General features: G+C 42.0%; 2 protein-coding genes across 2 annotated transcripts in view; one reads left to right on the top strand and one right to left on the bottom strand.

Moving 5' to 3' along the window:
* slc35a5 (solute carrier family 35 member A5) overlaps window positions 1-6,245 on the top strand; it is a 6,547-nt gene extending 302 nt beyond the window's left edge. Inside the window, exons 2-10 of the mRNA XM_029458757.1 lie at window positions 1,313-1,469; window positions 1,617-1,715; window positions 1,786-1,919; window positions 2,397-2,464; window positions 2,659-2,847; window positions 3,382-3,582; window positions 3,666-3,793; window positions 4,458-4,726; window positions 5,357-6,245. Of these exons, the coding sequence (XP_029314617.1) occupies window positions 1,343-1,469; window positions 1,617-1,715; window positions 1,786-1,919; window positions 2,397-2,464; window positions 2,659-2,847; window positions 3,382-3,582; window positions 3,666-3,793; window positions 4,458-4,726; window positions 5,357-5,425 (1,284 nt within the window). The 5' untranslated portion in view covers window positions 1,313-1,342 and the 3' untranslated portion in view covers window positions 5,426-6,245. The remainder of the gene's footprint in view (window positions 1-1,312; window positions 1,470-1,616; window positions 1,716-1,785; window positions 1,920-2,396; window positions 2,465-2,658; window positions 2,848-3,381; window positions 3,583-3,665; window positions 3,794-4,457; window positions 4,727-5,356) is intronic.
* Window positions 6,246-9,674: 3,429 nt separating this feature from the next.
* The window catches only part of ccdc80 (coiled-coil domain containing 80), a 13,864-nt gene continuing 8,538 nt past the window's right edge, over window positions 9,675-15,000 (bottom strand). Inside the window, exons 7-10 of the mRNA XM_029458343.1 lie at window positions 14,450-14,601; window positions 13,070-13,173; window positions 10,942-11,025; window positions 9,675-10,246 (exon numbers count right to left, since the gene is read on the bottom strand). Of these exons, the coding sequence (XP_029314203.1) occupies window positions 9,936-10,246; window positions 10,942-11,025; window positions 13,070-13,173; window positions 14,450-14,601 (651 nt within the window). The 3' untranslated portion in view covers window positions 9,675-9,935. The remainder of the gene's footprint in view (window positions 10,247-10,941; window positions 11,026-13,069; window positions 13,174-14,449; window positions 14,602-15,000) is intronic.

The raw sequence follows: 15,000 nt of genomic DNA, 5'->3' as shown, positions 1-15,000 counted from the left end.
TTTCCAAAACTCAAACATATGAAATGATCTGATCCTAAAAGAAGCTGGAAATATCATTATTATTATTATTATTATATGATATATAATATGTTTAAAATGTCTTTGCCCATCACATTATTCATCTTTGTGTTGTTTAGTAAAAGGTTTTCATTTATTTAAACCTTACCAAAGATATCTCTTTATCTTTTATTCAACACACATAAAGGAACAAGATCTCGCAGAATACATATATAATACAATATAAATAATAATAATAAATACAATATAAACGTGTATTTATTGTATTTTCACAAGGCATAGATAAAAACAAAAGAAGAAGAGCAAGGACTTCAACAATAAAAGGCATAAAATACGATGAAAAACAAGATATTTCACTAAAAGTAAAAAGAATTAAGTGAGAAAATATAATCTTTAATTATATTTTCTTGTATTCTATATTTATGTTTTTGATTTTATACATTTTTTCTCTTACTATGTTTATGTTATGCACCAAAGCAACAAGATTTACAGTATAATCTGTGGCATTGTTTGATGCATAGAGAAGATCTGTCGGTGCATGTTATATATATATATATATATATAGATATATATATATGTATATAGATAGATAGATATAGATATAGAGATGATAGATAGAGATAGAGGGAGACTCTATATCTATCTTACTATATCTATCTCTCTTTCTATCTATAATATCTATTTATTCTATATCTCTTTCCTCTATTTATCTATCTATCTCTCTCATTTTCTATATCTATTCTTTATCTCTCTCTCTATTTCTCTCTTTCTCTCTCTATCTCTCTATCTATACTCTCTCTCTCTCTCTCTCTCTCTCTCTCTATTTATATATCTCTCTTTCTCTCTCTCCCCTCTCTCTCCCTCTTTCTTTCTCTCTCTCTTTTCTCTCTCTATATAGATATATATATAAATATATATTATATATATATATATATATATATATATTTATTTATATATATATAAATATATATATATATATATATATATATATTCGGCTCATGTGTGATGAAGCTTCCAAGTCTAAGAATAAATAAACATAAATAAGGTGTTAAAAGTCCACAATCTGCTCCTGGGAAGAAGTGCTTTAACATTTGAAATGGCTGTTTTCTTGATTTATTGAATGCTTCTGTTTTGAGCATTTAAGGGAATTATTCACCTAACAACAAGAAACAATGTTGATTTTAATTCAGCTGTGTGTGTGTGTGTGTGTGTGTCTGTGTGTCTGTGTGTGTGTGTGTGTGTGTGTGTGTGTGTGTGTGTGTGTGTGTGTGTGTTTGTGTTTGTGTTACGACAGGTTTGACTGCCTTCAGCTCCCTCCCCAGCCATGGCGTGCTACTGTTGCTGCAGCAGACTGTGCTCCCGCTCCTCGGTCTACACTCTGGTCCTCGGCCTGGGCTTCGTGACTTTGGGGACCAGTCGCATCCTGCTGCTCAAATACTCTGCCAACGCTGGTGACTGACAGATATTACTTGTTGTTCCCACAGAGAGTGAACTTGACATACGTCTTCAAGTCGGCACACATTTAAAAGAAGGTGTTTATATAACGGTTGTTTTTCCTCCTCTTGTTGACTGTGTCTCTTTGTTTGATACATGTACAGAGAGCAAGTATGACTTCCTCCCTGCATCCGTCAATCTACTGGCTGAGTTGCTCAAACTGCTCTTCTGTGTGGCGATGTCCGTCCGGGTCATAGTCCGAGGTAAACACTGAAGTCCCAGCTGTGTGTGATGGTGATGTTTATTCACTCTTTCTCTCTTTTGTTTCTTCAGAGGGACGATCGTGCAGAGAGCTGGGCTTCTCCTCCAGCTCCTCCTTCCTCAAATCCCTGAAGTGGGCTGTCCCTGCGTTCCTCTACCTACTCGACAACATCATCATCTTCTACGTGATGACGTACCTGCAGCCTGTTAGTTAACGCTTCAGTGTCTAGTTATACGAGCACTATGTGAAGGACGTGTGTTCGCTTTACAACCACCTTTAACATGCAATCCACACTACAGCGTAGGGTTAGGGCTGGCGTACTTATATAATTATATATATATATAATTATATATAAGTGGAGAGATTTAGTTTCTTCACCCAAGAATCTAAATCTCGTGCATCTGAGATTTTCTATTTTCTTCTTGCTATTTTATGACTAATCTCAGAATATTTGAAGGTTTTTTTCTTGTAAATTTACCATTTTTAATCTTTGATATTCTAAATGTTTTCTCTGAATATTACCCCCCCCCCCCCCCCCCCCCCCCCCCGGCCCTTTTTAATTAAACAAATGGCCCCAATACGCCGTCGTACCATTATCCTATTGGTCACTCTTTTTACATCTCGTATCACCAGCTGTTACAAAACATCCAGATTATGTTCTGCTGTATCTGTTCCTCTCCAGGCCATGGCAGTGCTGTTCTCCAACTTTGTCATCCTGACCACAGCTGTTCTCTTCAGACTTGTTCTGAAGTAAGTGACATAAAGTGTGTGTGTCTGTGTCTGTGTCTGTGTGTGTGTCTGTGTCTGTGTGTGTGTGTGTGTCTGTGTGTCTGTGTGTGTGTGTGTGTGTGTGTGTGTGTGTGTCTGTATGTGTGTGTGTGTCTCACTTCCTGTTTGTTTTGAAAGACTTCTTTCATTTGAACCAAATATTTGTTTCCCTTCAGGAGGCGTCTGTCCTGGGTCCAGTGGGCAGCGTTGTGCATCCTCTTCCTGTCCATCGTTTCCTTGACGACAGGATCAGGGGGCAGCCAGAACTCCATCGCTGTGACGGGGTTCCACTCCAACGCCTTCTCCACCCCCTCCAACTCCTGCCTGCTCTACACACAGCTGCTGGAGCAGATGAGGAACAGCAGGTGACGTAGGATGAAGAGAAGTCGATGGCTGTAACATCGGACTCACGATGTTCAAAATGTTTTCTCCTTTAGTCCGACATTCAAGGCTTCATTTCTTAACGTCTCTTTAGCTGAGGGACTTACTTCAATGTATTGAAAGAGATTTTGCTGCAGAAGGTTTCCATGGAGTTTGTTTTGTGCACTCACTGTTACTGTCTCACAAAGATGGCCAATACATATGGCAGGAGAAGAGAAGACGAGGAAAAGGTTACTGGAGGAATACGTCAAATAAAACTCGCCTGTACTAAAACATTTATCTGAAATAACAGAGAATGTTGGAGGAACATTAAATCAAGAAGTCCAAAGAAACCGGCAACAATAAGTTAACTAACAACTTACTTAACGTTCAGAAGTTTGAGTAACTTTAAAGATTCTTTAGTGTAAGACAAGACAAGGAGGAAACCTTAAATAACAACACGTGGTCATTTCTCTGGTTCTCCAGGCCGACTGGTTCTGTGTTATCTCCCCGTGTTCACATATTGTCTCCCACCACAGTGCCAGTGTGTCCTGGGTGTCCTCCCTCCCCGGGCAGGCCTGGAGGGACAGCGTAGTGGAGAAGCTTCGCTCTCTGGGCGTGGGTCACATCCTACTCCTCCTGCAGTGCTTCATCTCCGCCCTGGCCAACATCTACAACGAGAAGATCCTGAAGGAAGGAGACCAGCTCACTGAGAGCATCTTCATCCAGAACAGTAAACTGTGAGCGGCGCCCGGTGAAGAGAATACTCAGAAGACGCTTGAATGCAATGCTGATCTTCGTCCTTTGCTTGATGGTGTCGTAGGTATGCGTTCGGCGTGGTGTTCAACGGTCTGACGCTCGGGCTCGGCAGTGAAGCGCGAGGCCTCACCGTGCACTGCGGCCTCCTCCACGGACACAACGTCTACTCCCTGGGGCTCGTGCTGGTCACTGGTGAGCGCTAAGTCCTCGTACATATATGTGTATTAATAGAATTATATATCGTTATACACGATAACGCAGTCTAAGTTGTAATAACAAGCACGTATTTACCCACACTTCTCAGAATGTTATGTTAATGTTATGATAAATGTGTAATATACAGGAGTACACAAAAACAGGCATTACCATGTGCTTATTTCATATAGACTATGTCTACCAGAAAATGTGGTATGTGTGGTATGTGGAATATATTCTTTAACCGTTAGACGGATCCAGGCTAGCTGTTTCCCCCCGCTTCCACTCTTTATGCTAAGCTAAGCGAAGCAGCTTCTGGCTGTAGCGTCACATGTAACAGACAGATATGAGAGTCAATCTTCTCATCCAGCTCTGCTTTGTTGCTCTAACTATTACTTTAAGGTTAAAGATGACGATCACAAGTAAGCAACTTTAATGGCTGCTAGGAGATGGGAAGCAAACCCTTTTCAACAAACCATAACCTCAGACTGTTTGTGTTAACGTAACGTCAACGTTGCATTTTTAAAGTCATAATTTGTGAGCTTTACTTGCAAGACGTAAAACTTTAATGTTAACTGTCTCCAAAGAAAAGCTGCAGAACTAGTCAAACAACATTAAGGCGTATGTGAATGAGAAGCTCATTGTTCTGTCTTCTCCTCAGCTGCCCTGGGTTTATCTGTGGCCTTCATCTTGAAGTTCAGAGACAACATGTTCCACGTGCTGACGGGCCAGATCAACACAGTTCTGGTTACCGCCCTCTCCCTCTTCCTCTTCGACTTCCAGCCTTCCAGGGAGTTCTTCCTCCAGGCGCCCATGGTCCTGCTGGCCATCTTTATCTACAATGCCAGCAAGCCCAAGGACCTGGAATACAACCTGCAGCGGGAGAAGCTGCGGGTCATCAACGGAGAGGTGTTCGAGAGATCCAGAGGGGTAGGGAGCAATTCCTGCATGTCTGCAGGTTTATTCCAGCATCTCTGCAGGTTTATTCCAGCATCTCTGCAGGTTTATTCCAGCATCTTTGCAGGTTTATTCCAGCATCTCTGCAGGTTTATTCCAGCATCTCTGCAGGTTTGTTCCAGCATCTTTGCAGGTTTATTCCAGCATGTCTGCAGGTTTATTCCAGCATCTCTGCAGGTTTATTCCAGCATCTTTGCAGGTTTATTCCAGCATCTTTGCAGGTTTATTCCAGCATGTCTGCAGGTTTATTCCTGTATGTCTGCAGGTTTATTCCAGCATGTCTGCAGGTTTATTCCAGCATCACTGCAGGTTTATTCCTGCATCTCTGCAGGTTTATTCCAGCATCACTGCAGGTTTATTCCAGCATCACTGCAGGTTTATTCTAGCATATCTGCAGGTTTATTCCTGCATGTCTGCAGGTTTATTCCTGCATGTCTGCAGGTTTATTCCAGCATCTCTGCAGGTTTATTCCAGCATCACTGCAGGTTTATTCCTGCATCTCTGCAGGTTTATTCTAGCATGTCTGCAGGTTTATTCCAGCATGTCTGCAGGTTTTTCCAGCATGTGTGCATGCATTTTAATTTGCTCTGTCTTCTGTGGCAGGACGGCGAGGAGCTGGAGCTCCTGACGAAGCCCAACACAGACAGTGAATCTGAGGAGGAGTCTTTGTAGTTGCTCTTACAAGATGGAACACTTTCTTCTCCACTGCTGCGAACGTTAAGCTGCTGAATCGACTTGTACTCGTGGACGCAGCGTGGTCGCAGATCTGTCAATCATTTATTTGAGTGACTGTCCCCGGCGGGTGTTGATGGATTGTGGGAGGAACTCAGTTTGACACTTGTGTGTATTGACTGTACATGTGTGTGTGTGTGTGTGAGTGTTTATGCAGTGGGAGAAACGGCTGTAGGCTAATGCAGTGTGTGTGTGCTGGGTAACATTTGTCACTGTATTTGCCATCTGGGATGATTAAGAGTTTCTGTTATGGACACTTTATTTCTCCTAATCATTCGTATTTGGCTGGTTTAACGACCAGACTGATGTTTATTTTGGGGCATTTTGTCCTTTTTATTTGAGAGGACCATGTAAGAAAGGGAGAGACATAGGACATACAACAAAGGTCACAAGGCTGGAATCAAACCTGTAACCACTGCACTGCAGACAGTTATTTTGATTGTATACAGCTTTATACCGTTTATAATTGTTGCTGGCATCATGTAAAATAAGTGTTAATTCAATCTATGGTCAATATGTACGTCAGTTATGAACCAGACCATGAGCATTCACACAATGGACAAGTTAGTCTGCCTTCTTAAAGCACAACACAGCAGCTCTTGGTTCTCTTACTTGGCCTTGAACATTCCTTCTTTTTTATCACAAGGCGGAGAATTGATGTAGGACGACTGTGAAATTATATTTCTTTTAAGATTCTTCTTGTGCCATAAAATGTTAACGTGTATGAACGCTAGTTCTGAAATAAACTGCAAGGAAACGGCTTGAATGTTGTGTTTAAAACATTACATTTAATAGGGGAATAATTCACACATAGCAAGAGAGGAAATGAACCTTCTGAAGGGAACATCTGGAGGAGGAACAGCATATATTTATATTTAATATACTTCATATCATCATCGCATCAGGCCACCAGGAGGAGCTGTAGCTTTAAAGTTCAGACCGAAGCTTTGCATGAGTGTTGATCTCCTGTGCACAGCTAACTATGCACAGACCATATCCGGTAGTAAACAAATGTTTATTTGTCATATAGCACAATAGAGTATAAATAAGAACATTGTATAGCAACAGGAACTTTACAAAAGAGAAATAATGTGACAGCTTCTTTTCATAAAATAAGCAATAACTGCACCTCAAATGCAACAGATGTCCAATAAATACATATACGTCTTATTTTAGCCCATTATCTACAAAATAAAAGTCTGTACTGATAAAAACGAATGTTAATTTGACACGGAAGACAAATGAAGGAAACAGAAAACGTGCAAAACACTCTTTGTTTAAAGTCATAAATGACAAATGCATTAAAACAAAAACTTAAGTCCAGGACAGATCTCTGAACCTTCAGGCTCATCTACACATGTACCAGTAGGTTCTGATTAAAGAGCTCATCTACACATGTACCAGTAGGTTCTGATTAAAGAGCTCATCTACACATGTACTAGTAGGTTCTGATTAAAGGGCTCATCTACACATGTACCAGTAGGTTCTGATTAAAGAGCTCATCTACACATGTACTAGTAGGTTCTGATTAAAGAGCTCATCTACACATGTACCAGTAGGTTCTGATTAAAGAGCTCATCTACACATGTACCAGTAGGTTCTGATTAAAGAGCTCATCTACACATGTGCTAGTAGGTTCTGATTAAAGAGCTCATCTACACATGTACCAGTAGGTTCTGATTAAAGAGCTCATCTACACATGTACTGTAGGTTCTGATTAAAGAGCTCATCTACACATGTACTGTAGGTTCTGATTAAAGAGCTCATCTACACATGTGCTAGTAGGTTCTGATTAAAGAGCTCATCTACACATGTGCTAGTAGGTTCTGATTAAAGAGCTCATCTACACATGTGCTAGTAGGTTCTGATTAAAGAGCTCATCTACACATGTACCAGTAGGTTCTGATTAAAGAGCTCATCTACACATGTACTGTAGGTTCTGATTAAAGAGCTCATCTACACATGTACCAGTAGGTTCTGATTAAAGCGCTCATCCACACATGTACTAGTAGGTTCTGATTAAAGGGCTCATCCACACATGTGCTAGTAGGTTCTGATTAAAGAGCTCATCCACACATGTACTAGTAGGTTCTGATTAAAGAGCTCATCCACACATGTACTAGTAGGTTCTGATTAAAGAGCTCATCTACACATGTACTAGTAGGTTCTGATTAAAGAGCTCATCCACACATGTACTAGTAGGTTCTGATTAAAGAGCTCATCCACACATGTACTAGTAGGTTCTGATTAAAGAGCTCATCTACACATGTGCTAGTAGGTTCTGATTAAAGAGCTCATCTACACATGTGCTAGTAGGTTCTGATTAAAGGGCTCATCCACACATGTGCTAGTAGGTTCTGATTAAAGAGCTCATCCACACATGTACTAGTAGGTTCTGATTAAAGAGCTCATCCACACATGTACTAGTAGGTTCTGATTAAAGAGCTCATCTACACATGTACTAGTAGGTTCTGATTAAAGAGCTCATCTACACATGTGCTAGTAGGTTCTGATTAAAGAGCTCATCCACACATGTGCTAGTAGGTTCTGATTAAAGGGCTCATCTACACATGTACTGTGGGTTCTGATTAAAGGGCTCATCTACACATGTACTGTAGGTTCTGATTAAAGAGCTCATCTACACATGTACTGTAGGTTCTGATTAAAGAGCTCATCTACACATGTACTGTGGGCTCTGATTAAAGGGCTCATCTACACATGTACTGTAGGTTCTGATTAAAGAGCTCATCTACACATGTACTGTAGGTTCTGATGAAAGGGCTCATCTACACATGTACTGTAGGTTCTGATTAAAGAGCTCATCTACACATGTACTGTAGGTTCTGATTAAAGAGCTCATCTACACATGTACTGTAGGTTCTGATTAAAGAGCTCATCTACACATGTACTGTGGGTTCTGATTAAAGGGCTCATCTACACATGTACTGTGGGTTCTGATTAAAGGGCTCATCTACACATGTGCTAGTAGGTTCTGATTAAAGGGCTCATCTACACATGTGCTAGTAGGTTCTGATTAAAGGGCTCATCTACACATGTGCTAGTAGGTTCTGATTAAAGAGCTCATCTACACATGTACTGTGGGTTCTGATTAAAGGGCTCATCTACACATGTGCTAGTAGGTTCTGATTAAAGGGCTCATCTACACATGTACTAGTAGGTTCTGATTAAAGAGCTCATCTACACATGTACTGTGGGTTCTGATTAAAGGGCTCATCTACACATGTGCTAGTAGGTTCTGATTAAAGGGCTCATCTACACATGTGCTAGTAGGTTCTGATTAAAGAGCTCATCTACACATGTACTGTGGGTTCTGATTAAAGGGCTTATCTACACATGTACTGTGGGTTCTGATTAAAGAGCTCATCTACACATGTACTGTAGGTTCTGATTAAAGAGCTCATCTACACATGTACTGTGGGTTCTGATTAAAGGGCTCATCTACACATGTGCTAGTAGGTTCTGATTAAAGGGCTCATCTACACATGTGCTAGTAGGTTCTGATTAAAGAGCTCATCTACACATGTACTGTGGGTTCTGATTAAAGGGCTCATCTACACATGTGCTAGTAGGTTCTGATTAAAGGGCTCATCTACACATGTACTGTGGGTTCTGATTAAAGGGCTTATCTACACATGTACTGTGGGTTCTGATTAAAGAGCTCATCTACACATGTACTGTAGGTTCTGATTAAAGAGCTCATCTACACATGTACTGTGGGTTCTGATTAAAGGGCTCATCTACACATGTGCTAGTAGGTTCTGATTAAAGGGCTCATCCACACATGTACTAGTAGGTTCTGATTAAAGGGCTCATCTACACATGTACTGTGGGTTCTGATTAAAGGGCTTATCTACACATGTACTGTGGGTTCTGATTAAAGGGCTCATCTACACATGTACTGTAGGTTCTGATTAAAGGGCTCATCTACACATGTGCTAGTAGGTTCTGATTAAAGAGCTCATCTACACATGTACTGTGGGTTCTGATTAAAGGGCTCATCTACACATGTACTGTGGGTTCTGATTAAAGGGCTCATCTACACATGTACTGTGGGTTCTGATTAAAGGGCTCATCTACACATGTACTGTGGGTTCTGATTAAAGGAGCTCATCTACACATGTACTGTGGGCTTCTGATTAAAGAGCTCATCTACACATGTACTGTGGGTTCTGATTAAAGAGCTCATCTACACATGTACTGTGGGCTCTGATTAAAGGGCTCATCTACACATGTACTGTGGGTTCTGATTAAAGAGCTCATCTACACATGTACTGTGGGTTCTGATGAAAGCCCCTCACATGACTCGCAGCATACTATGCTATGTTTAAAAGGTCTGGAGAGGTGAAAGCAACAGTTCAGAGGCTTTCACTAAGTGCTACGAAACATTCAAGGACCTCCCTCCATCTGAGCCGAGTGCCTGGTGGAGGAGTTAGTAACCGTAACCCTGGTGATAGCCATCTTCGTATCCGTGCTGGTGGTAGCCGTAGCCCCCGTACTCGTCCTCGGGACAGCGCATACCCAGTGACTGCTGAATGGCCATCTCCTGTCTGCGGAGCTGCATGGAGTCCACCAGGTCGTAGATGATGGCCATGGACCACATGGGGGAGGGGTACCAGGACTTCACGTTGCCGTCCTTCCCCACCAGCAGCATGGAGAAGTACTCCGGGCTGATCTGGAAGTAGTTCCTCATGTCCTTCACCAGGTTGGCTGACACCCCTTCACGCTCCACAGTAACACTTCCTGGATGGGACGAGACATTCAGATTAGACTTATATCTTATTTGTACAGAGGAGAGACGGCAGCCATGTTTTCCTTTCACCACTTGTTTTGATATTTACTGTATCTCCTTATATATATATATATATATATATATATATATATATATATTTTTTTTTATCACATGGTATACCATAAATCTTTTATGAAATACTATAATATGACTTTTTCCAACATCTTTTATGACTTTAATATGACATACTTTACTGTGATTATTATGACATAATATACTATGACATCTTTTATATATATATACAGTAACATGACTTTTTTATGACAATTTATATAGCATACTATAATATGACATTTTTATTGCATAATATTGTATGAATTTATGACTATTATATCGTATATAATATTATACTATGATTTTTTTCAAACATCTTTTATGACTTTTATAGGACTTTATATGTCTTTTTATGACATATTATACTATGACTTTATACGACATATGCATTGTTAAGATGTTTTATGGCATACTACACTGACAATGACATTACATTATGACTTTTTATAACTTTTCTATGACAATAATATCGTAGTTATTGATGTGAGGATACTGAAGCCTGTACGTGTGACTGTCTGTGTGCACTCAGTAAAAGGAGGTTTAACTCGTGTCTGACAGTTCCATTCATTATTCTGCATGAGGAAGGTCTCACCATTGATCGGAAACAGCTCCAAGACTCCGCCCATGTCCAGCGGGTCGGTGCCGGCCAGCTTCAGGATGGCGATGTGTCTCAGACCTGTCACCAAGACGACAACATTAAAAACACACATCATAGAGAAATATGTTAACATGAAGTGAAGACTTTAAACAAGAACATCGTGTCTGTAACATGCTGACCGACTGTTGTATATCCACCATTCCTCCTGCTTATACAAGCGGACTATCATGTGGTTGCTCATTTATTGGAACCGTTCTAAGCGCTGGTTTCTAGGTAAAGGGAGGAGAACGTGGTGGTCCGGAGAGTCCTGCCAAAAAGCTGTTTCCTCTGAAGCGAGAAAGCCCACATTAAACACAGGAGAACTGTGAGCAGGCTTTACTCACTGAGAGCCAAGTGCTGAATGCTGAATACCAGGATCAGACCTTCTCAGGCCTGCAGGCCAGTCAGCAGGACATCTCTTTGTCTGGGGCAAGGAGGGAGGGAGCAGCCAAGAGAAACACAAGAGGGGAAACAAGTCCTCATAGACTCAGGTCTGGGTCTGCTGATAAGTTCTCCAGCCACCTGATTATCTCATGTGGAAAAACAGTGTACAGACTTACATACACTCACAAATGAGAACCAAATTCTAATGTTGTTGTGTAGACTTGTACAGAAGAGGGCTGTATCTGCACATATCCTGCCCTCCTCTTTTCGGGATGTTTCCAAGCGTCAACCTCTATAAAAACAACCAGATGCCAGATCGTAAGCATGCATCCAAGAGGAAGCTATGAAAACAGCCCCGACAATGTTGTTCATGCTGATCTCAAGGGTTTCACGTCTCACCTTGCTGCAGTTGTGTGTGTTACAGGTGTGAAGTTACTCTTAAGTTATTGATGTATTGACTGCAGAGCTAATGGTTTGTTATACAGACACAAGGAAGATAAAGCCTCATTAACAAAGGTCATGAGACATTAGGTTTGCAGGTTGGGCAGGAGGAAGGTGAACACCAGTCAACACATCTCATTCTAATCATTTCTTCTTCAACTGTCATCATAAGAATCAAATGGCAGATAGTGAAAGAGTCAAAGTCATAACTGTGAGAAATAAATCTGTCCTCCTGACCAGCTTAAGCATTATGAGTCTTGAGTTCCTCTAAACAAGATGGGAACATGAGGTTCACATCATCACACAGGAACCAGTCACACACGTTAGGTTGTTGAGACTTGCAAAGTTTGGAGACTCTTTTTGAGACATACAGTAATAACATTTAAGTTACTGTGGAGAAGTTGACTAAGTGGCCGCCGCCGTCAGGGAGGGAAAGAGCTCCGTCACATGCACAAACACACACGGTGCTGATAATATCTGCAGCGCTGCAGGAAACAAAAACATCCCGAGTGATCAACTTGTGAGGACACATTCATAACACGTCTGGGTGAAGTTCAGGTCACCATGAAGTCTCAGCTTAACACCACTGATGCTGAGGTCGCCCTTCAATTAGGATATTGAAAGGACGTTGTTAGCTCTTAGCTACTAAGTATTAATGTATGCGTCACTAAACATTCTCCTCAGACGACTTTAACGGACGCACACCTGTCTCTCCAAAGTGAAATCATTAGTGGAAGACAAAGTCTGAATCGATGGTGATTGAAGAGAAGAGAGTTAAGCGTGCAAAGATCAATCATAATCTTGTCACGTCTGTATTCTCTTTGTTGTCTATATTTCGGAGGAGCCGTCTCACTCTGACACTGACGTTAGAGGATGGTGTGAGTGAAGCGTAACCATGGTAACTGAAGTGCTGTATTACGACAGTGTCTGCTGTGAAAGCCTCGGTGCAAACACGCAGGCCACAACAGAAGTCAGCCTCTCTTACTGAGCACACACAGGAAGTCCTCACAGCACTGGCCTTCACTGATATGTGCAGCAAACATGTGACAATAAGAACACAACAGAAAGTTGAGTTCCACAACAACATGTCCGAACTTAGCTCTAGTGGTTTGTAGCCAAACCGTTTTGAGATCTCCTTCTTTGAGACGTGTACTTTCACCCTCTAAAGTCTCGTTTGCAGACCTCATGAAAGTGAGTTAATTGTCCAGTCGTATGTTAGTTGGGGAGCGAAGTGACAGGTTGATGTCAGGTGACTCACCGAGGTTGCAGGCCTGGCTGGTCAGGGCGTAGAGCTGCTGCTGATAGGCCCACTCCTCGTCGTTGGGGGCGGAGATGATGAACAGGCGACGTCTCCAGCGGAACCTACAATCACAGAAAATGTCAGCCTGGATTTAAGTGGCACTCTGCTGCAGCAGTGAAAGCTCTGTGCCAAGACAAGGAGTAGTTTGTGCTGGTACACCAACACATTACCATACTATTACTGCCAGACGCTGACAACCCAGAATTATGGTCAAAAAAAAGAAACTGCCAAATCTCAGCACTGTGATCTGAAAATGAAATGCAGGTCCCCATGGCAACAAAGGACAGCCGGTGTGGATTCAGACCGCCATGATTCAGCCTCGAGGTGCTTTAAGTTCTACTTTTAATATCCGAGGAACACACACGATCTGCAGCACGCTCAATATAAATGTTCCTTAAAGAGCGGGCGGTTAAAGCACAATATTAATACTGTAAAGTGTAAAGTGTAAAGTGTGGATGATGTGGAGAACTAAAATAAACTGCTGGGTTACATTAAAGCTTCATCTCGATCCTGCACACAAACAATTATTATTTATATAAGATGCTGCTCACGTTTAACAGAGCCTCAGATATGGATGCAGCTGTCTGCAGGTGTGTTACACGAGATGACCACAATGGCAATAAGCCTTCTGTTTTTATTTAAATCATACAATCAATCAATGTTGTATTTGTACTATGTTGTTATGTTGTTTATCCTGTACACACAACATCTACTGCACGTCTGTGCGTCCTGGGGGAGGGATCCCTCCTCAGTCTCTCCCTGAGGTTTCTAACATGTTAATTATGGGGTTTCTTTTAGGAAGTTTTTCCTTGTGCGATGCGAGGGTCTAAGGACAGAGGGTCTAAGGACAGAGGGTCTAAGGACAGAGGGTCTAAGGACAGAGGGTGTGAGGACAGAGGGTCTAAGGACAGAGGGTCTAAGTACAGAGGGTCTAAGGACAGAGGGTCTAAGGACAGAGGGTCTGAGGACAGAGGGTCTGAGGACAGAGGGTCTAAGGACAGAGGGTCTAAGGACAGAGGGTCTGAGGACAGAGGGTCTGAGGACAGAGGGTCTAAGGACAGAGGGTCTAAGGACAGAGGGTGTGAGGACAGAGGGTCTAAGGACAGAGGGTCTAAGTACAGAGGGTCTAAGGACAGAGGGTCTAAGGACAGAGGGTCTAAGGACAGAGGGTCTGAGGACAGAGGGTCTGAGGACAGAGGGTCTAAGGACAGAGGGTGTCGTATCCTGTACACTCTGTAAACACTGAGACAAATGTGTAATTTGTGATATTGGGCTGTATAAATACATTTGATAGATTTGATTTGAATCAAAACCTTTAGGATTTAGAAACAACGTCACCTTGAGAGGAAGCTCTCTAATGATCTGGGCTTGTCCTCCTTCTTACACACAACCCCGTCTCTCTTCTGCTGCTCCATCTCTGAGATGCGGGAGGAGAAGGTGTCAATGTAGTCGAACACGGCCTTCATGGCGATGGGAACCTCGTAGGATTGCTGACAAAAGAACATCAACAAGAAGCAGTTACACCCCCACCAGAGGTCAGAGAGCCGCAGGAAAAGAAATGTGGACTCGACACAAAGGAAATGAAAATAGAATCTCTTAAAAACATAAAGTGTTTCCAATGAAGTGATGAAGGGAAGTTTGGGAACATGCTGAGCAGATGTGGCGAGGCACAAACATTCTTCAGAATAACACAAGACAGCCACACACACTCCCACACACACACACACACACACACACACACACACACACACACTGTCACACCGTCCTTGGGATACGCTGAGTCTGCTCCTCTCACACCTCTCTCCACTCTCTGTCTCAGACTGCAGACTGCCCTGCCTCCGTCAGCAGAGACGAGAACACTGGACTCTTTGAGGAGTCTGTCCAAAAGC

Source organism: Cottoperca gobio, chromosome 21 (genome assembly GCF_900634415.1).
Source record: "Cottoperca gobio chromosome 21, fCotGob3.1, whole genome shotgun sequence".
In the NCBI taxonomy this organism is placed as follows: Eukaryota; Metazoa; Chordata; class Actinopteri; order Perciformes; family Bovichtidae; genus Cottoperca; species Cottoperca gobio.
This window is presented reverse-complemented; position numbering and strand designations above follow the sequence as displayed.